The following is an 18,702-nucleotide window of genomic DNA, read 5'->3' as shown; positions in this document are numbered from 1 at the left end:
GTTTATGTGACAGTTGTAATAAAGCTTTATATTAACATAATATCAATGATTAGTAACGAAAGTGAGACATATTAGCGTTTGCACTCTTGTATTATATTTATATTATATTTATATGAACATTTAATGAAATTTTTATTTTTCTTCAGTATTTGGGAGAGCTATACATGCACTATCAAAGATTGGAGATGAGATTTATGTTGAACCATTAGAACATGGGGTAAAGTTATAATAAGTTTATATTTAAATTTTAATCAATCTGTCCTGTACCCTTAAGTTTTATCAAGGGAATAGTAAATTATACATTCTGGTGCATGTGTTAAAAAAAACCCAATTCAATCAGGAAAAAATACTTGTCTGTACTTAAGGTTTCACAAAAGCACAGCATGCACAGTTGCAATTGAAATAATACTGAATAATATGGTATCAAATATAAAAATTAGATGTGGTATGTTTGCTGAAGATGTCAACTATTCATATAAGAGACCAAAGGACGTGGATGTAAACAATTCATGATAGGGCCTTCAACAATGGGCAAAATCCATATTTTAAAGTAAGCTTTAAAATGTTAGTTGTTTAAATGTACAGGTACAAAACATGTACATGTACATTGTTCAGTGCAAATTATATTGGGACGAAGTCCCCTATTACCTTAGAAAAATCAATAAAAAAAATAATTAAAAATCAGTGAAATTTCCCGAATTTTCATTCTACTAATGAACTCAAAATCGTTAACTTTTTTTTCAGACTTTTTTAAATCACTGCATCTGCGCAGAAATCTACTTCCTTTTCTGGTCTTGTTTACATGAGACTTTGAATAAAATATATATATTTATCAGTCTAGTAAAATATAGAAAGGAACACAATGCCAATTACATTTTTAATTATTCTTTGATATGAAAGAATGTTACCTAATGAAAGCGTTTCTTTGTTTACATTGAATATGACATCATAACTTAAATAACGTTACAAATAAAGTATCTAAAAACAGAACCAAAATCGGAAACATTTACGGTATTTCCGTTTCTTTTTTTTAACATGTTTGAATTACAAACCTTCCCCTTTCACAGGTAATGCCTGCCTCATATAAGTTCACCAGATACTTGACATTGCATGCATGTTCTGTTTACAAAACTTAAAATTTTTTCGAAAAACCAAGGATTTTCTTATTCCAGGCATAGATTACCTTAGCCGTATTTGGCACAACTTTTTGGAATTTTTGGATCCTCAATGCTCTTCAATTTTGTACTTGTTTGGCTTTATAAATATTTTGATATGAGCCTCACTGATGAGTCTCATGTATATGAAACGCGCGTCTGGTGTACTAAATTATAATCCTGGTACCTTTGATAACTATTTACACCAATGGGTCTATGCCACTGCTGGTGGACGTTTTGTCCCCGAGGGTATCACCAGCCCAGTAGTAAACATTTCGGTTTTGACATGAATATCAATAATGGGGTCATTTTTATAAATTTCCTATTAAAACTTTTAATTTTTTGAAAAACTAAGGATTTTCTTATCTTTTTGGAATTTTGGATCCTCAATGCTCTTGAGTTTTGTAGTTGTTTAGCTTTATAAATATTTTGATCTGAGCCTCACTGATTGGTCTTATGTACAGACGAAACGCGCGTCTGGCGTACTAAATTATAATCCTGGTACATTTGATAACTATTTACACCACTGGGTCAATGCCAATGATGGTGGATGTTTCTTCCCAGAGGGTATCACCAGCCCAGTAGTAAACATTTCGGTGTTGACATGAATATCAATAATGTGGTCATTTTAATAAATTTCCTGTTTACAAAACTTTGAATTTTTTGAAAAACTACGGATTTTCTTTATCCCAGGCAAAGATATTTGGCACAACTTTTTGGAATTTTGGATCCTCAATGCTCTTCAATTTTGTACTTGTTTGGCTTTATAAATATTTTGATATGATGAGTCTTATGTAGACGAAACGCACGTCTGGTGTACTAAATTATAATCCTGGTACCTATATCGATAACTATATAATAAAATTTAAATTTTAGTACGAAATTAATCATAATTCAAACTGGAGTAATAATTGAATTGATGTGATATAATAATACTTGACTTCATATTGAAGATATCAATTTAAAGAAGCTTGTATTTATTTTTCTTCTTTATTTCAAATTAATATTTATTTTGAATTAAATATGTTATGTATTTTAGCTAGCTTTAAGGACGGTGAACTCCTCCAGATCAGCCTATGGATGTTTTATGTTTTCCCCGACTTTTTTCCAACATTATGATGATGGTTCAGGACAGATAAGGTCAGAGGACAGTGAACAAGATGCCATCAGGTGTAAAGTAGCCATGAAAGTAAGAAATGTACAAAAATAGAAAGAAAGAAAATCAAACTACGGGAAAAAATATGATGATCAAAAATTTTGAAATTATGATGATTAGAAGTTTGGAAAATACAAATGCTGTACATGTATTACCTAACTATGAAAGTGTAGCTCTTTTATCGTGTGCTCATTTCTGATTTGGTCCTCGCATTATTAGAAAATATTCCAAATTATACCATTTGTGGTACGTTTTCCAAGCAATGTTAATGTTTAAACATTTACATCTACAACAGCTTTGTGTCACTTCATGAGACTAAAGCAATGTGATCCTGTTGATTCCCATATGTATCCACTCCAAATCTGGACAACACACAAAACTTGGTAAAGAACTTGACATTTATTTAACAGGTCATTCATTAGGAGGCAGTACTTTTACTCTCCTATACAACTTTTAGTATTACCTGCATTCAGGAATTTTTATATAAGATGTTCATTGAATATATTGAAAAGTACCACCTACAAATGTGAATTTACCAGTTAATGGCTTCTGATTGTTATGCAGTACGTTTCTATTTAGAATACTTATTTGAAGTTTGAATACCAAGGTTTAAGAACATCCTCATTTTATCTTATCAATCTTATGTTATCATTTTACATTTCAGTCCTGTTTAACCGTATTTAAATCCATGTCAACAATAGAAAAGACAGTAGAACGATGTAAAATAAAACTGAACATGGATGAATCCAGACTTGTGTTTCAGCTACATTGTAAACATGGTTTGTACTTACTCAACACAATAAAGCCTAAAATAAAATATTGTTTTTTTCCCCAATTCTAACCAACCCTGCAAAAACGGTCCGACTCATAAAATTTTATTGTCAAAACTAAGTCAAATATTATTTTATTCATTTTTGATTTTCAGACTTGCTGCATTGACCAATATTGTCCAAGCTTTTTGGATGAAATAAAATAATTTCCCTAACTACCTACCCACACCTGGCTTGGCAGCGTTTATAAGGCAAATGTTATTTCACACAGACTATGTTTGTATTCCAACAATGCTTCTGATTTTGGAACTACTCTGCAGGTTTTATTTGTATTATGATTATTTTCAGTAATTGTTTTTTGATAAAACCTTTATCTAATTTGCAGGTATTGTGAAGACACACAATCTTGCTTTTATAGAATGTGAAACATTACAGGCTGTTTTCTCTAAAGACATGAGTCCAAATCAACTTACAGCACAAGCTAAGTATGTTTGTTTAGTCAGTTGCATGAAAAAAAGATAATAATATAAAAAGATCACAAAGCACCACACAGAAAACAAAGAAACAATGGAAATATTTCATGATTTGTGGTGCTGAGTTGTCTTGCTGTTTTTAAAAAGAAATTCAAAATGTTTCATTTCATGTTTATATTTTATGACTAAACAAGACAGAAGTCTTTTTAGCTCACCTAGCCCAAAGGGCAAAGTGAGCTTTTCTCATCACTTGGCGTCCGGCGTCTGTCGTCCGGCGTCTGTCGTCCGTCGTCGTCGTCCGTCGTTAACTTTTACAAAAATCTTCTCCTCTGAAACTACTGAGCCAATTTTAACCAAACTTGGTCACAATCATCATTGGGGCATCTAGTTTAAAAATTGTGTCCGGTGACCTGGCATACCAACCAAGATGGCCGCCACGGCTAAAAATAGAACATAGGGGTAAAATGCAGTTTTTGGCTTATAACTCAAAAACCAAAGCATTTAGAGGAAATCTGACGGGCGTAAAAGTGTTTATCAGGTCAAGATCTATCTGCCCTGAAATTTTCAGATGAATCAGACAACCCATTGTTAGGTTGCTGCCCCTAAATTGGTAATTTTAAGGAAATTTTGCTGTTTTTGGTTATTATCTTGAATATTATTATAGATAGAGATAAACTGTAAACAACAAAAATGTTCAGCAAAGTGAGATCTACAAATAAGTCAACATTACCAAATGGGTCAATTGACCCCATAAGGAGTTATTGCCCTTTATAGTCAATTTTTAACAATTTTTCATAAATCTTAGTAATCTTTTAGAAAAATCTTCTCCTCCGAAACTACTGGGACAAATTAAATCAAACTTGGCCACAATCATCAATAGGGTATCTAGTTTAAAAATTGTGTCCGATGACCCGGCATACCAACCAAGATGGCCACCACGGCTAAAAATAGAACATAGGGGTAAAATGCAGTTTTTGGCTTATAACTCAAAAACCAAAGCATTTAGAGGAAATTTGACATGGGGTAAAAATGTTTATCAGGTCAAGATCTATCTGCCCTGAAATTTTCAGATGAATCAGACAACCAGTTGTTGGGTTGCTGCCCCTGAATCGGTAATTTTAAGGAAATTTTGCTGTTTTTGGTTATTATCTTGAATATTATTATAGATAGAAATAAACTGTAAACAGCAATAATGTTCAGTCAGCAAAGTAAGATTTACAAATAAGTCAACATGACCGAAATGGTCAATTGACCTCTAAGGAGTTATTGTCCTTTATAGTCAATTTTTAACAATTTTCATAAAATTTGTAAATTTTTATTAACATTTTCCACTGAAACTACTGGGCCAAGTTCATTATAGATAGAGATAATTGTAAGCAGCAAGACTGTTTAGTAAAGTAAGATGTACAAACACATCACCATCACCATAACACAATTTTGTCATGAATCCATCTGCTTCCTTTGTTTAATATTCACATAGACCAAGGTGAGCGACACAGGCTCTTTAGAGCCTCTAGTTTATTTCTTGAGAAAATTAAAGAAACAAACATAATCTTTGGGAAAATTCGAATGTTTTGTTTACAATATAACAAAAAAGTTTTTGTTTATCAAAATGGTCATTTTCATTGATATAAAAAGAGAGTCCGTCAAAAAACAAAAAAATAATGTCATTAAATTTTAATTTATAAAATGCAAAGAAATGTAAAAAAAAGATGTTCACTGGCACAACAGTTGATTGGAGGTAGAAAGGGTCTTAAAGTTGGATAATGCAAAAACCCAAAAAATTTAGTTTCACAGGTAAGTAGTAATATTGATAGTCTTTTGACACTCCATCAACATGAAATCTGTTGACATATCTAACCAATGTGTTTATCATTTCATTTTTAGATTATTGTCAGATGCTGTTATGTTATCAATTTTTTTCAGGTTATTGTCAGATGCTGTTGTAAATTTCCAGTCTAACCAAGAGGAGATAACTCTCATGATTTCTCCTGAAAAGATTTCATTGAAGAATTATGTGGATGATGAACCTGGTAAAGTACACTTTGATGGACTTTAAATGAAAGAAATCAGGGAAAAAATAAATAGTTGAAATATTTAATTGAACAAACATTTTTTGCTAACCTGGCCCGAAAGGGCCAAGTGAGCTTTTCTCATCACCTTGAGTCCGTTGTCGTCATCATCCGTCGTTGTTGTTGTCGTTAACTTTTACAAAAATCTTCTCCTCTGAAACTACTTTGCCAAATTAAACCAAACTTGGCCACAATCATTATTGGGGTATCTAGTTTTTTAAAAAAGTGTCCAGTGACCAGGCCAACCAACCAAGACGGCTGCCATGGCTAAAAAATAGAACATAGGGGTAAAATGTAGATTTTGGCTCATATCTCTGAAACCAAAGCATTTAGAGCAAATCTGACTGGGTAAAATTGTTTATCAGGTCAAGACTTATCTGCCCTGCAATATTCAGATGAATCAGAGAACCCGTTGGTGGGTTGCTGCCCCTAAATTGGTAATTTTAAGGATATTTTGCCGTTTTTGGTCATTATCTTGAATATGATTATAGACAGAGATAAACTGTAAATTATGTTCAGTAAAGTAAAAGTTACAAATAAGTCAACTCGACCAAAGTGGTTAATTAATTGACCCCTTTAGAAGTTATTGTCCTTTATAGTCAGTTTTTAACAATTTTCATAAATTTTGTAAAATTTTGTAAATTTTACAAAATATTTCCACTGTCACTTCTGTGCCAATTTATTTCATTATAGATAGAGATAATTGTAAGCAGCAAGCTTGTTCAATAAAGTAAGATCTACAGACACATCACCAACACCAAAACACAATTTTGTCATGATAAATAAAATTGAGAATGGAAATGGGGAATGTGCCAAAGAGACAACAACCCGAATCCATCTGTGTCCTTTGTTTAATAAGCATATAGACCAAGGTGAGCGACACAGACTCTTTAGAGCCTCTAGTTTCTTTCTGTCTATGTGTATATTTATTGTCTTTTCTGTGACAAATGTAAAGTCTTTTTTAAAAAGGTCCACTTTTAAAATAATTGCTGTATGCTGTATTACTGAACAGAGGATAATTGTCATTTGCTTGTTTTATAATTAATATAATTTGACCACTCCAATTATCTTCTCAATGAAGACTAAGGAATAACCTTAAAAAATGATCAATATTATTTTCTTTCAGATCCAAATAAGGTTGTTCACACAGTGGTCCATTTAGCCCCAGAGGAGTTTGATAATTGCCAAGTTGGAGTGGACACTGATATCACCTTCTGTTTAAAGGAACTCAGGGTAAGGTAGTACAAGCTATCAGCCTGTCCTAGAATCATAAATTATTTTAATTGCAGTGAACATTTTTTATTGACTTTTGAAGAGGTAATTAAGTTCAATTCTACCTTATGTAATAATGCTGTATTTTGATTGGAATAGAGTATGGTATTTTTCACAAATTTCTATATATTGAGATTTTCTTTTCTCCGCAAGTGAAGACATTTGGTAGGAAGTACCATAGCAGATGGGACATACCATGTCTAAAGGTATCAGCTCGAAATTTGTTTACCTCTCAATTAGTATTTTTGGCAAGTACCCCTTGTAAGCATGATATATTTGTAATATAATTAAATGGATCTGTTGTCTCATTGATGCATGTATAAGAAATTTTTAGCTAAATTGTGTGCCCATCTACTCTCTGTTCGTATACCTCTTTTCTTTATTTCAGGCTATTCTAGGATTCGCCGAAGCATTGAGTATGCCCTTGAATATCCATTTTGAAAGTGCAGGAAGGTAATAAACTGTAGAAAATGCTTCACAATCATAATATGATAACAAAAAAGAAATATAAACTACTTAGAAATTGCTCAGATCATAAAAGAGCTTGTTTCCATATTTTTTCATAGTTTTAGTTAAGAACCTCAACAATGCCTGAGACAAAACATATCAAAGGTACAATAATCAACTTTGGTACTGTTAAAAATGTTTGGCAGATAAATAGTCAGCACAATGGTTTGTCTTGTCAGAATTCCTTTTTATACTCCTGTCTAAGACGGGACGTATTATGGTATACCGTTGTCCGTCCATCCGTCGTCCACACTTGGACAATTACTAAAAAATGCTTCCACCAACTTTTATGAAACTTTGTTGTATTGTTTATATCTATTGACGTAAGCTCCCTTTCGATTTTTATAAATTTCAGATTTTTTGTTTCCATGTTGTGAAGCTTTATCCTTAAAAAAAAAGGTGGATTTTCCAGTTTTCAGACAATAACTCAAAAAGGCTTCCGTCAAATTTAATGAAACTTTGGTGAATTGTTTATATCTATTGACTTAAGCTCCCTTTCTATTTTTATAAATTTCAGATTTAACGTTTCCGTGTTATGAATTTTTATGCTTAAAAAAGGTTTTTTTTTTCAAGTTTTCAGACAATCACTCATGAACACTTTCACAAAATTTTATAAAACTTTGGTGTATTGTTTATTTCTGTTGACTAAAGCTACCTTTCAAAAATTAAAAGATAATTAACAACTATAGGTCACCCTATGGCCTTCAACAATGAGCAAAGCCCATAACACACAGTCAGCTATAAAAGACCCTGAAATGACAAATGTAAAACAATTCAACAACAGCCTAATTAATGTACAAAAAAAATCATTTAAAACATAAAGACAAGCTAAAAGGGCAACGGCCAGATAGTGCGCTTATAACAAAGCTCTTTATTAGTATGAACTTGTTTATCGGTAGAATATAAAAAGGGACGTGTAAAGATTATATAGTGCTACTGTTCCTGAACACTAAGGCAAAGTAGACTGTTTATTAGCTCATTAATTTTACTTTTTTGTAACTAAATTAGCATGTGTTGTTATTTTCAGACCTGTGGTATTTGGAATTAACAGTGATACTGCATTTGAAGCTAATCTTGTGCTAGCTACTCTGGCTGATGCCCAGACACAGGCGAGTTCTTCCCAACAACAGTCGACATCTGTCAGAGCCAAACCAAGGTATATTTCAAAAATGTATTCAGGGCTCACACTACTTCAGAATTATAGGGAGAAGTGGTGAGATTTGAAAGAGAAGTGCTCATTCGCGCGGTGCACTACAATGTGTGGATTTTACAATAGTATAAAGGGCCATATGTAAATAATGTTCTTTTTATATTGTTCAATTCATACCCGAGTAAAAAAATTACAATTAAAGTAACATTTGAAATTAAAAGTTGTTTAAGTTTAAGGTTCTTGTGAGAAACTACCAACTAAATATCTAGCACTAAAAAAAAAAAAATATTTTAAAAAATGTATATCAATTACAATTTAATTAAAAATTATCTTGTGTATGAAATTCAGTGTTTTTCATAAAAAAATATAAAAGTTATTAAGCTGGGCCATAATATATTGATATTAGTATAATAGTCTCAGAGTTAAGCAACTTTAATCCATAGTTTGAAACAATCCATAAAAAATATAGGGAATTATATACACCAATCAATTAGATGTAACCAAAAGTCTCTTAATGCATGTGGAATGCGTCAGTTTCCCCTTTGGGATCAATATTCTTCGGTCAGCTGTTCCATCCGTGCGTCCGTAGTAATTATTGTAAAAGTACGGATTTCGGTCATAGCTAGTCCGGTTCAGATCCGTAGTTTAGAAATCGGTCAATGGCGGAAGAATGCAAGAAAATTTACAAAAATAAACGATGTTTGACCAGTTATTTGGAAAGGAAAATGACGTTTTTAATGCAATAAATGGATTAAACATTTACTGGAGGCAACTTTTATCACGTTTAAATGAAGTAACAAACTTATTTTGCCGCCGAAATTTAGGTTGATGTACGTTTTCGAGTATAAACAAGCACCGGTACTTGCGGAAATGCACGAAGTGATAAAAAGTTGTATTTTTATCAAATAACCTGCTACACACTGCGAAGACAATGCTTCAACCTCTTTAATAAAGATAATGAATCGTTTATGTCTGAATTTCTTTAATTATCAATAAAAAATTGATGTTTCATCAACTTGGTAAAAATTGAAAATGTTCAATTACGGAAGCGACTGAAAGCGAGTATCGTCAAGAACAGGGCGACTTGTTTTCGCTTTTGGGGGTCGGGGAAAGCGAAGTGACGGTCGGGAAGGCGACTTCTTCGCCCAAGTCGCCTGGTAGCTTGAGCCCTGGTATTAAGCAGTTTAATACCTGTAAGGGATTGCATTGCTATCTACTGTAAATAGAAACACATTATGATTGCATTCTTTATCAAATTATCAAATTGTTTCCCTTAGCTTGTTTACACAAGATAAAACTTAAAATACAGGATTTTATTCCATGACAAAATATTCTGCACTATTAAAACATTAATATGATATCTTATATTTTAAAACACGCACATCCTGCCGAGAAAAAAAAACCTATCACAATCTAGATTATTTAAATTTCCTAAACACAAAATATTGCAATGATTATGACACTTAATAAATGGCCATTTTGATTTTTTTTTTATGTTGTACTTCAATGTATTTTTCAGTCAGAAATGTAAAACAACAAATGGAATTCGAAGACAACAAAAGTCATCTGAAAAGGGAGATAATCAAACCACTCTTGTTGACAGAACAGATAGGTTAGTTCCCTTTGTTTCAGAAATTTATCTTTTTTTTTTTTTTTAAACTTTTTCAGTTAACACTCATTTAGATAATTTGAGTAACTGGGAAGGTCTGTAGATGCATTTGACATTTTTTTTCGGAAAACAATTTACGTGCTTGAAATTCAAACATGTAAACCAACTAATTATCACAAACCATTTATTTTTGCAACTTTTGCTAGTAGTAGTATAACACAAATATAAATTGTCACAAATTTGTAAAACTTCTATCCTCTATATATGAATGCAATTTTATACACAGCGACACACTAAAACTTAATCACAAAATGTTTTGTCAAATTTTGAATGGGAATAGAAGTACTAACCTAAGATCATTTGGAAATTTATAATGAAAAAAATTTGATTTGATATGAATGAACCAGTATAACTACTGATAAGAGTGTTTTCATTAAATCAATTGAGGATTTATTTTACTTCAGTGTATTTAGGCCATCAGACTTCAATATAATTAGGCCACATGGCTAAAATCATTATCTTGGTCCAGCATTCCCCACTCTTTTTCAGTTCTGGAAATGTGGGCAAAATATCTCTGTAAAAAAGGGCTTCTAATATAAGGATACTAGAACACACCCGTGATATCGCAGGTCTGTCACTGAATTAAAGTACAGAACATTCTGGTTATTTGCATAGCCTATTTGTCAGACGAAATTATGCAATAAACCGGAGTATGCTTATATCCGAAATGCCAAAATACGGAGTCAAATAACATAGATAGTGCAGATCAGTAAAGGAAATCCTGAAGAAAGATGAACGTCCATAATCCACTTACAACATATTGAATGATTATTTATTCTAATAAAAGTCTTGCATTTTATTTCATTGTTTATTCTTTCAATAAAATTTATAAACACATTTAGTTTTAGTTTATTTATGTACCGACTTTTCCTTTACCTGAGATACGAAAATAAAATTGTTATAAAAATAGATTTGTTTCTATGACCCGGATGTATAAAATTATATTGTTACGCTTTGATTAAAACAAACTGTTGAACAATGCTACACAGTTTATAATCATTTGCTACAACAAATGTGTAATGAACTGCCTTTAATATGCAGTATTTACCGATTGCACAGTGATGTAACACTGTTTCTTTAACCTCGTTAGTTTCGTATATGCAAAGCAGTTAACATTGGGGCCCTGCATGGGTTATTTGCTGGACACGAGTGTTGAAAGTGAGAAAATATAATAATTTTAAGTAACTGTTCTTTTCAAAAAATATTAAAAATGAAAGATTGATGTATGAAATTCTTCAACCATATATAAATGCCCTGTAATATTTAACATAAATGTAGATCACCCCATGCCAAATTACGAGATTGCACATGGTCGGATATGACCGATAATCTGATAATTAGCAGGCGTTATTGTTTTAAAAATACACCCAAAATGAAATCTATCAACAATGTTTGAAATGCAATCAATAATTAACACCTTTTGAGATAGAAGATCATAGAATGGTTACAACAAGTGTTTTTACAACAATCAGCTGATTGACATTTTTATGACCTCGAGGCTTAAAATAGAATATGGGGAAACTTTACCTGTGTACACATCGAGGTCTTTTTATAATCATATAAACACGAAAGAAACTGTTTTAAAACTTTATTTAAATAACACAGAAGTAAATGTGAAATAATATAAAAAAATTATGATGCATTCAAGAAAAATATACTTACCAAATTGCTGTTTCCGGTCAAAAATCTCGTTAGTTTTAACTCAGCATATCTAGCTGGCGATTATTTTCTATGCAATTAACCGAAATGCCACTTGTGGGGCTATGCATATAACCGTACAATTTAACATTAGATGAATGGGAAATGGTTTTGTGCAGGAGAAAAGTATGCAATTAACCGAATTATGCTATTAAGCGGTATGCAATTAAGTGGAATCGACTGTATATAACTATGCGTAAGCCTTATTTTAGTATTGGTATTGTCATCTGATAAAGTCATGCCGATTATAAGATACACAGTTTTCTCTGCTTTCAAATCTTTCTGTTTGAACTCATCGACCTGGAACTTATCAATTATTGGTGATATTAATTATTTGGAAAACAAAAGGTCCTGGAGTATATTTTAATCAACAGCATTGTCCTATATTAGTTATAAATGAAGTTGGATTCGCTGTTTTACGTCATATAAAAAAGAAGATGTGGTATGATTGCCAATGCGACAACTATCCACAAAAGACCAAAACGACACAAACATTAACAAGTATAGGAACTGTACAGCCTTCAACAATGAGCAAAGCCCATGCCGCATAGTCAGCTATAAAAGGCCCCGTTAAGACAATGTAAAACAATTCAAACGAGAAAACTAACGGCCTTATTTATGTAAAAAAATGAACGAAAAACAAATAGGTAACACATAAACAAACGACAACCACTGAATTACAGGCTCCTGACTTGGGACAGGCACATACATAAATAATGTGGTGCCCTATAACAAATTGAAAACTGTACCTATACGCCTTATTTTAAGTCCAGAATTTTAGTATTCATATTGTTATCTTAAAAAATCTTACTGATTAAAATACTACAATAGGGAACAATTTGACAATGATTGAATTTAGTAGTGTCAACTCTTTTATTATGACCCGTGTATATAGCAAAATCCTAAATACACTGTTTGGTGGTGCGCCTGTCAGATGTGGAACGTACAGATAAGGTAATAGATAACAGGTGAATATACTATTGCTATTGGTATCTGATTCGACCCGGAACCTGTTAGTTATTGGCAATACTAATTATGTGGGAAAGAAAAGGGTCTGGAGTGGTGTAATTTTTAATTTACACCATTGTCTTATATTAGCTAAAGTTGAATTCTTTGATTTATCAGTTTTACCCCATGACGGCTGACACCTCTTTATTTTAGTATTATAGGTGTAAAAAATGAACTAGAATTACCTCAAAGTATTGAATATATATTTGAACTAAAGGCATTTTATGACATTTCCTAAATAAAACTAATGATATATAAAAAAGGATAACAGAAAATACTAAAAATATCAGACAGTAATACAACAACATTTATCGCTAACAACAGACATGTAGAATTATAGATTATCGTTGAGATGACCTATAATAATCTGTTTATTGCTATTTTACCTATGATGACATTGTTTTAAATTTCTTTGTTAATTTCATTGTTAATGAAAGTGTGCACTTAGTTTCTAGGGATAATTTTTCATATCCCTTTACTGTTCTGAGAAAGGAAATTTTAAATCAGTAAGAACTAAGGAAAACTTTATAAAATAGCGATTTTGAAAATAGATATATATACAGACAAACAACAACAATCAGGTTGTAGATACTAAATTTAGTCTAAACACTATAAGCTGTAGAATTAAACCAATTTTATCCACACACAAATCTCCCCTTTGTCTATGTTGGCCATAGAATGACTTGAGAGATGATTTTTAATATTTAAGAAATAGAAATAACATCTAGAATTATAAATCATATTACTTAAACAAGATTAGACTAGAAAAGTGAAGTTTGAGAAAAAAAAGTTGTCCATAAATATGTCTGATCCTGATTCACCCATGATGTGTCGTGTGTGTGGTAAACCCACATAAGTATTACGCAGGAAGTAGTTGATAGTATGTTTACATTATATAACACAGAATGACAAAGTGATTTGTTCTCATCATACAGTATTCACTATGTAAGGAAAATAAACAGGAACTCTCACTTCTATATAACCTTGGACCTAAGTATTGACGATGTTTGACGATAGTTGTCTTGTTTATTCTTTTATTAAGTGGTAGTAGATCATCGTCTGTTTAGTGGTATTTCCTGTTTCAAATTATTGATCAAGAACACCTCTAAGTGTTGCCACTTGACATATTTCTATAATCTTATTTACATGTTATCCTGTATATAACAAAGTCAATTGCTTTATGTATATTGGTCATGCTTCCTGACATCTTATCTGAAATTTTTAACATGTCTAACATGGGTCACTTTGAAAATATAGACTTTTATATATGTATTCCAATTTTATGAAGAAAAACTTTAGAATTCAGCTTTAATCTTTTTTGTGATAATTATTCATATCTGGCTACTCAAGTGCTATTATTTTTCTCAGTAGTGGGAAAGTGAGTGTATGAAAACATGAACATGTGTTTTGACAGTACCTAGAACAACAATGAAAAAGAGATTATTAGTATTTCAAAATTGGATATTTTTCAGCTACAGCTCACCCTTGGGCTGAGAAACATCCTCTGTTTGAAAAACCATTGATAACCATATTAAAAATGTCACAAAATTACAAAGACAATAATAGTAACAAGTTTCAGTTTCTTTCTGGCATGACTGAATGTTACAGAATTGAAATTTTTAATGTTAATCCTGACATATCAAAGTACTATCGGGAGAAAATCTTTGACAATTTGACTAATAGAAAACGTATAGAATTAAAATACTCATACAAGCAGAACTATGTAGACTTCACTACTAATTGATGATGGAGAGTGTAACAAACTGGTTTACATACTTTTTGTTGAGAGTACAAAGGAGAAATGCAGTATAATTTATTATTGTAGAATTGAATGTAAGATTACTACAATGTATTACAACAAGAAATACAATGCAAGTAGAAAAATCTGCATATCTTATGTTAATTTTACTTTTGAAAGCATGAAAATGGCAAAAAAGGGGTTAAATTTGTAAACATTTCTAAATATTCATAACACTCATAAAAAAAAAAGAAATAAAAGGATGAAAATCTTATTTTGGTCGACTGGTTATTTTCTATAGATGAAAAAAAGGGTTATAAAGACAAATGTTTGTCGCTTGAATTGGTTTTTTTTTTATAATTGCATAAAATATTCCTCATTTTGTAGAGAGATTTTTAAAAATCAAGAATTACAAATGAATTGGACAATTTTACATTTGATGACACAATCATGTCAAAAATTCTTTTTCAGATTTTAATCAAATTTTCAACCAACTTGGTGATCATGGTGACCACAGTGCCTTACTAACTGGTCATGTGTTATAATTTTTTTATTTTCTGAACTATTTTAGTCAAATTTTGATATTCAGAGGTAAGGGTAGATGGATTTTGAAAATAAATAATTTCCTTTGATGAGAACTGAAAAAATATCCTTGCCCAAGATAAGATGAAAATGAAAACAAAATGCAATAAACAAATGTATACAAATGTGAGAGAAAAAATATTGCTGCAAATCCATTCACAAAAATAGAGATTCATAACAATTTATTCTCTTTATTTTTTTTGTTTAACAGAGCAGATAAAAGTGAGAGACTTGCAGCAGCCTATGATGCTATGATGGACGATGACTTTGATGATGAAATGGCAATATCAGATATGCCTACTTTTCATAATGGTGCTAAAAATAGTCATGATGAAAGTAATTTACCTTCAAATAATGGTGATGCAAGATTACATAATTTGACTTCAGACTCTGTTTCAAACATGAATAGTGGGAAAAACACTCTGTCAAACAGAGAAGAAAATGTGATGCATGAAGAAAGTGTCATTACGGGAAAACGAACATTATTTAATCCTGACAGAAATAAAGTTGACTTTGGAAGAAGATCTCCCCAACCCTCAACCTCTCGTAGTGGTGGATGGTTAAATAAATCAACACATAGGGTTGGTCCTGATGATGACACACAACAGTCACAACAGTCACAGAGCCCTGTTGTTCCAAATCAGTCAAAGGTAATATATATAAGACGTAGAGTAATTCATTATAAAGTAGTTTCTTGGGTGATCAGTGTTATGTCTGCTGTTATTTATATTGAAATTTAGTAATATGCTTTTCTTTCTAATGGAATCCTGATCAAACATGATATTTTCATTAAGTCAAGGCATAACAGGAGTGATTGTAATGATAGTTTCTTACCAAGAATAGCTCCCTTCACAAATCAAAAAATCAATGTGTTACTACTGCACCACTTATTGCGGACCTCTTTTTGTATTGTTACGAGTTACAATTTATGACAAAAATAAGCAAAGACCCATCAAAACAACATCTGATAAACAAATTTAATAATACTTTTAGATATTTGGATGATATTTTGGCTCTCAATAATGACGACTTCAGTATGTATATTAATGAAATTTATCCTGGTGAACTTACTTTAAATAAATCTAATACTAACAATGACCACTGCCCTATATCACTAACGGAAAGCTGAATACTAAAATTTATGATAAAAGGGATGATTTTTCATTTCCTATCGTTAATTATCCGTTTTTAGATGGTGACGTTCCATTGTCACCATCTTACGGTGTTTATATATCTCAACTTGTACGATTCGCTCGTGTATGTGACAATGTTTTAGATTTTAACGAGAGAAATTTATGTATTACTGGAAAATTATTACACCAGGGTTTTCGATATCACAAACTAGTCAAAACATTTACTAAATTTTATCATCGGTATAAAGACATCATTCGTAAATATAGCTCAACATGCAGACTTTTTATACGTTCAGGTATTTCACATCCAATTTTTTATGGAAATATTCTTTATAAAGCACAAAGGTGTCAGTATTCACCTCATAAACTTACAAAACCTTTGAATAGACTTATTAAGAAGGGATATAATTACGATACTGTTGTCAAGTCATTAAAGATTGCATATTTTGGCGTTAATATTGAGTCACTGATAAGGTCTTTGCGTCGGAACTAAACACATTTATTCTAAAAACAGTTGTTGGCATGACACGGGTTATGTTCTTCTCATATATGTTATGATGGTATGATACTAAACCCCTTACGGGAAGGATTGTGCCTGATGTTCATATGATGAAATCATAATCTTTCAGTCAGTTTAATTGAAGTCTGGAGCTGGCATGTCAGTTAACTGCTAGTAGTCTGTTGTTATTTATGTATTATTGTCATTTTGTTTATTTTCTTTGGTTACATCTTCTGACATCAGACTCGGACTTCTCTTGAACTGAATTTTAATGTGCGTATTGTTATGCTTTTACTTTTCTACACTGGTTAGAGGTATAGGGGGAGGGTTGAGGTCTCACAAACATGTTTAACCCCGCCGCATTTTTTGCGCCTGTCCCAAGTCAGGAGCCTCTGGCCTTTGTTAGTCTTGTATTATTTAAATTTTAGTTTCTTGTGTACAATTTGGAAATTAGTATGGCGTTCATTATCACTGAACTAGTATATATTTGTTTAGGGGCCAGCTGAAGGACGCCTCGGGGTGCGGGAATTTCTCGCTACATTGAAGACCTGTTGGTGACCTTCTGCTGTTGTGTTTTTTTATTTTGGTCGGGTTATTGTTTCTTTGACACATTCCCCATTTCCATTCTCAATTTTATAAAACCAGCTACAAAGGCAAGATGCAGTAAACTTCTTTTAATTCTTATAATTTTTTTTTATCAGTGTTTTGATACAAGTGTCATGGATGTAACATTACAGGAAGACATGAAAGATGAGGAGGAGGAGGACTTTGTTCCAGGAACACCACCCAGTAAAAAGGTGGGTACAGTGATAAATAAGATTTAGACACGATAGAAATAAAACAATAATAAGTTATGAAACATCACCAATGTAAGTGCTCTTTTACCAACAATTTTCACTGGAGTTTGAAGTATTCATGTCTATAATGAGTTTGAAAATCAGTGTTGATCAGATATTTTGGGAGATTTGTGCCCTTTGAAATGTATTTAACACAGTAATTTCCATTATTTTTATAAGAGACACTTATTAGCTACTCTAAACAAGAATGTGTCCATAGTACATGGATAAGATTTTAAACAAGAATGTGTCCATAGTACATGGATGCCCCACTCGCACTATCATTTTCCATGTTCAGTGGACCGTGAAATTGGGATCAAAACTTTAATTTGGAATTAAACTTAGAAAAATCATATCATGGGGAACATTTGTACTAAGTTTCAAGTTGATTGGACTTCAAATTCATCAAAAACTACCTTGACCAAAAACTTTAACCTGAAGCGGGACGAACAGACGAATGAACAAACGGACCCACAGACCAGAAAACATAATGCCCCTCTACGTAGGTGACCGTGGGACATAAAAAAAAAGCAGCATAGTTTTCAGTCAGAAGATGTTGACTAAATGTCAATGGCACAGCAATTTAACAACACATATCACCTATAATAGAAGTTATAGAGGTTATAGAAATGTTTTATATACATTCAGGGATGTATTTTTAAGTAGTTACCTAAGCAATACTTTTGGTGGATCAGTGTTATAATATAAAGCAAAAATAATTAAACAATCGGTAGTCTAACTCAAATTTTAGGGACTATTTCCTACTTGGTTCCTGCTTATTTTTATACTTGTTACATTCTTTTTATCTTATTTTTCAGTTTCGATCATTATTTTTTGGTATGTCACAAGGCAGTTCCAATTCCCAGATGTCTACACAGTCAACAACCAAACAAAAGCCTGCAGTTCTAGTAGAAGACTCTGATGAAGACTGATTATGTGTTTGTTATTTATGATTGTTTTATTATGATTAAAGAAGAAAACATTA

General features: G+C 31.8%; 1 protein-coding gene across 1 annotated transcript in view; it reads left to right on the top strand.

Moving 5' to 3' along the window:
* LOC143075144 (cell cycle checkpoint control protein RAD9B-like) overlaps positions 1 to 18,702 on the top strand; it is a 22,381-nt gene extending 3,679 nt beyond the window's left edge. Inside the window, exons 2-13 of the mRNA XM_076250461.1 lie at positions 147 to 217; positions 2,194 to 2,343; positions 2,975 to 3,089; positions 3,466 to 3,565; positions 5,480 to 5,586; positions 6,752 to 6,858; positions 7,286 to 7,350; positions 8,432 to 8,560; positions 10,074 to 10,166; positions 15,461 to 15,899; positions 17,583 to 17,678; positions 18,536 to 18,702. Coding sequence (XP_076106576.1) covers positions 147 to 217; positions 2,194 to 2,343; positions 2,975 to 3,089; positions 3,466 to 3,565; positions 5,480 to 5,586; positions 6,752 to 6,858; positions 7,286 to 7,350; positions 8,432 to 8,560; positions 10,074 to 10,166; positions 15,461 to 15,899; positions 17,583 to 17,678; positions 18,536 to 18,649 — 1,586 coding nt within the window. The 3' untranslated portion in view covers positions 18,650 to 18,702. The remainder of the gene's footprint in view (positions 1 to 146; positions 218 to 2,193; positions 2,344 to 2,974; positions 3,090 to 3,465; positions 3,566 to 5,479; positions 5,587 to 6,751; positions 6,859 to 7,285; positions 7,351 to 8,431; positions 8,561 to 10,073; positions 10,167 to 15,460; positions 15,900 to 17,582; positions 17,679 to 18,535) is intronic.

This window comes from Mytilus galloprovincialis, chromosome 5 (assembly GCF_965363235.1).
Source record: "Mytilus galloprovincialis chromosome 5, xbMytGall1.hap1.1, whole genome shotgun sequence".
Lineage (NCBI taxonomy): Eukaryota > Metazoa > Mollusca > Bivalvia > Mytilida > Mytilidae > Mytilus > Mytilus galloprovincialis.
The sequence above is the reverse complement of the archived record's forward strand: the minus strand, read 5'-3'. Positions and strand labels throughout refer to the sequence as shown.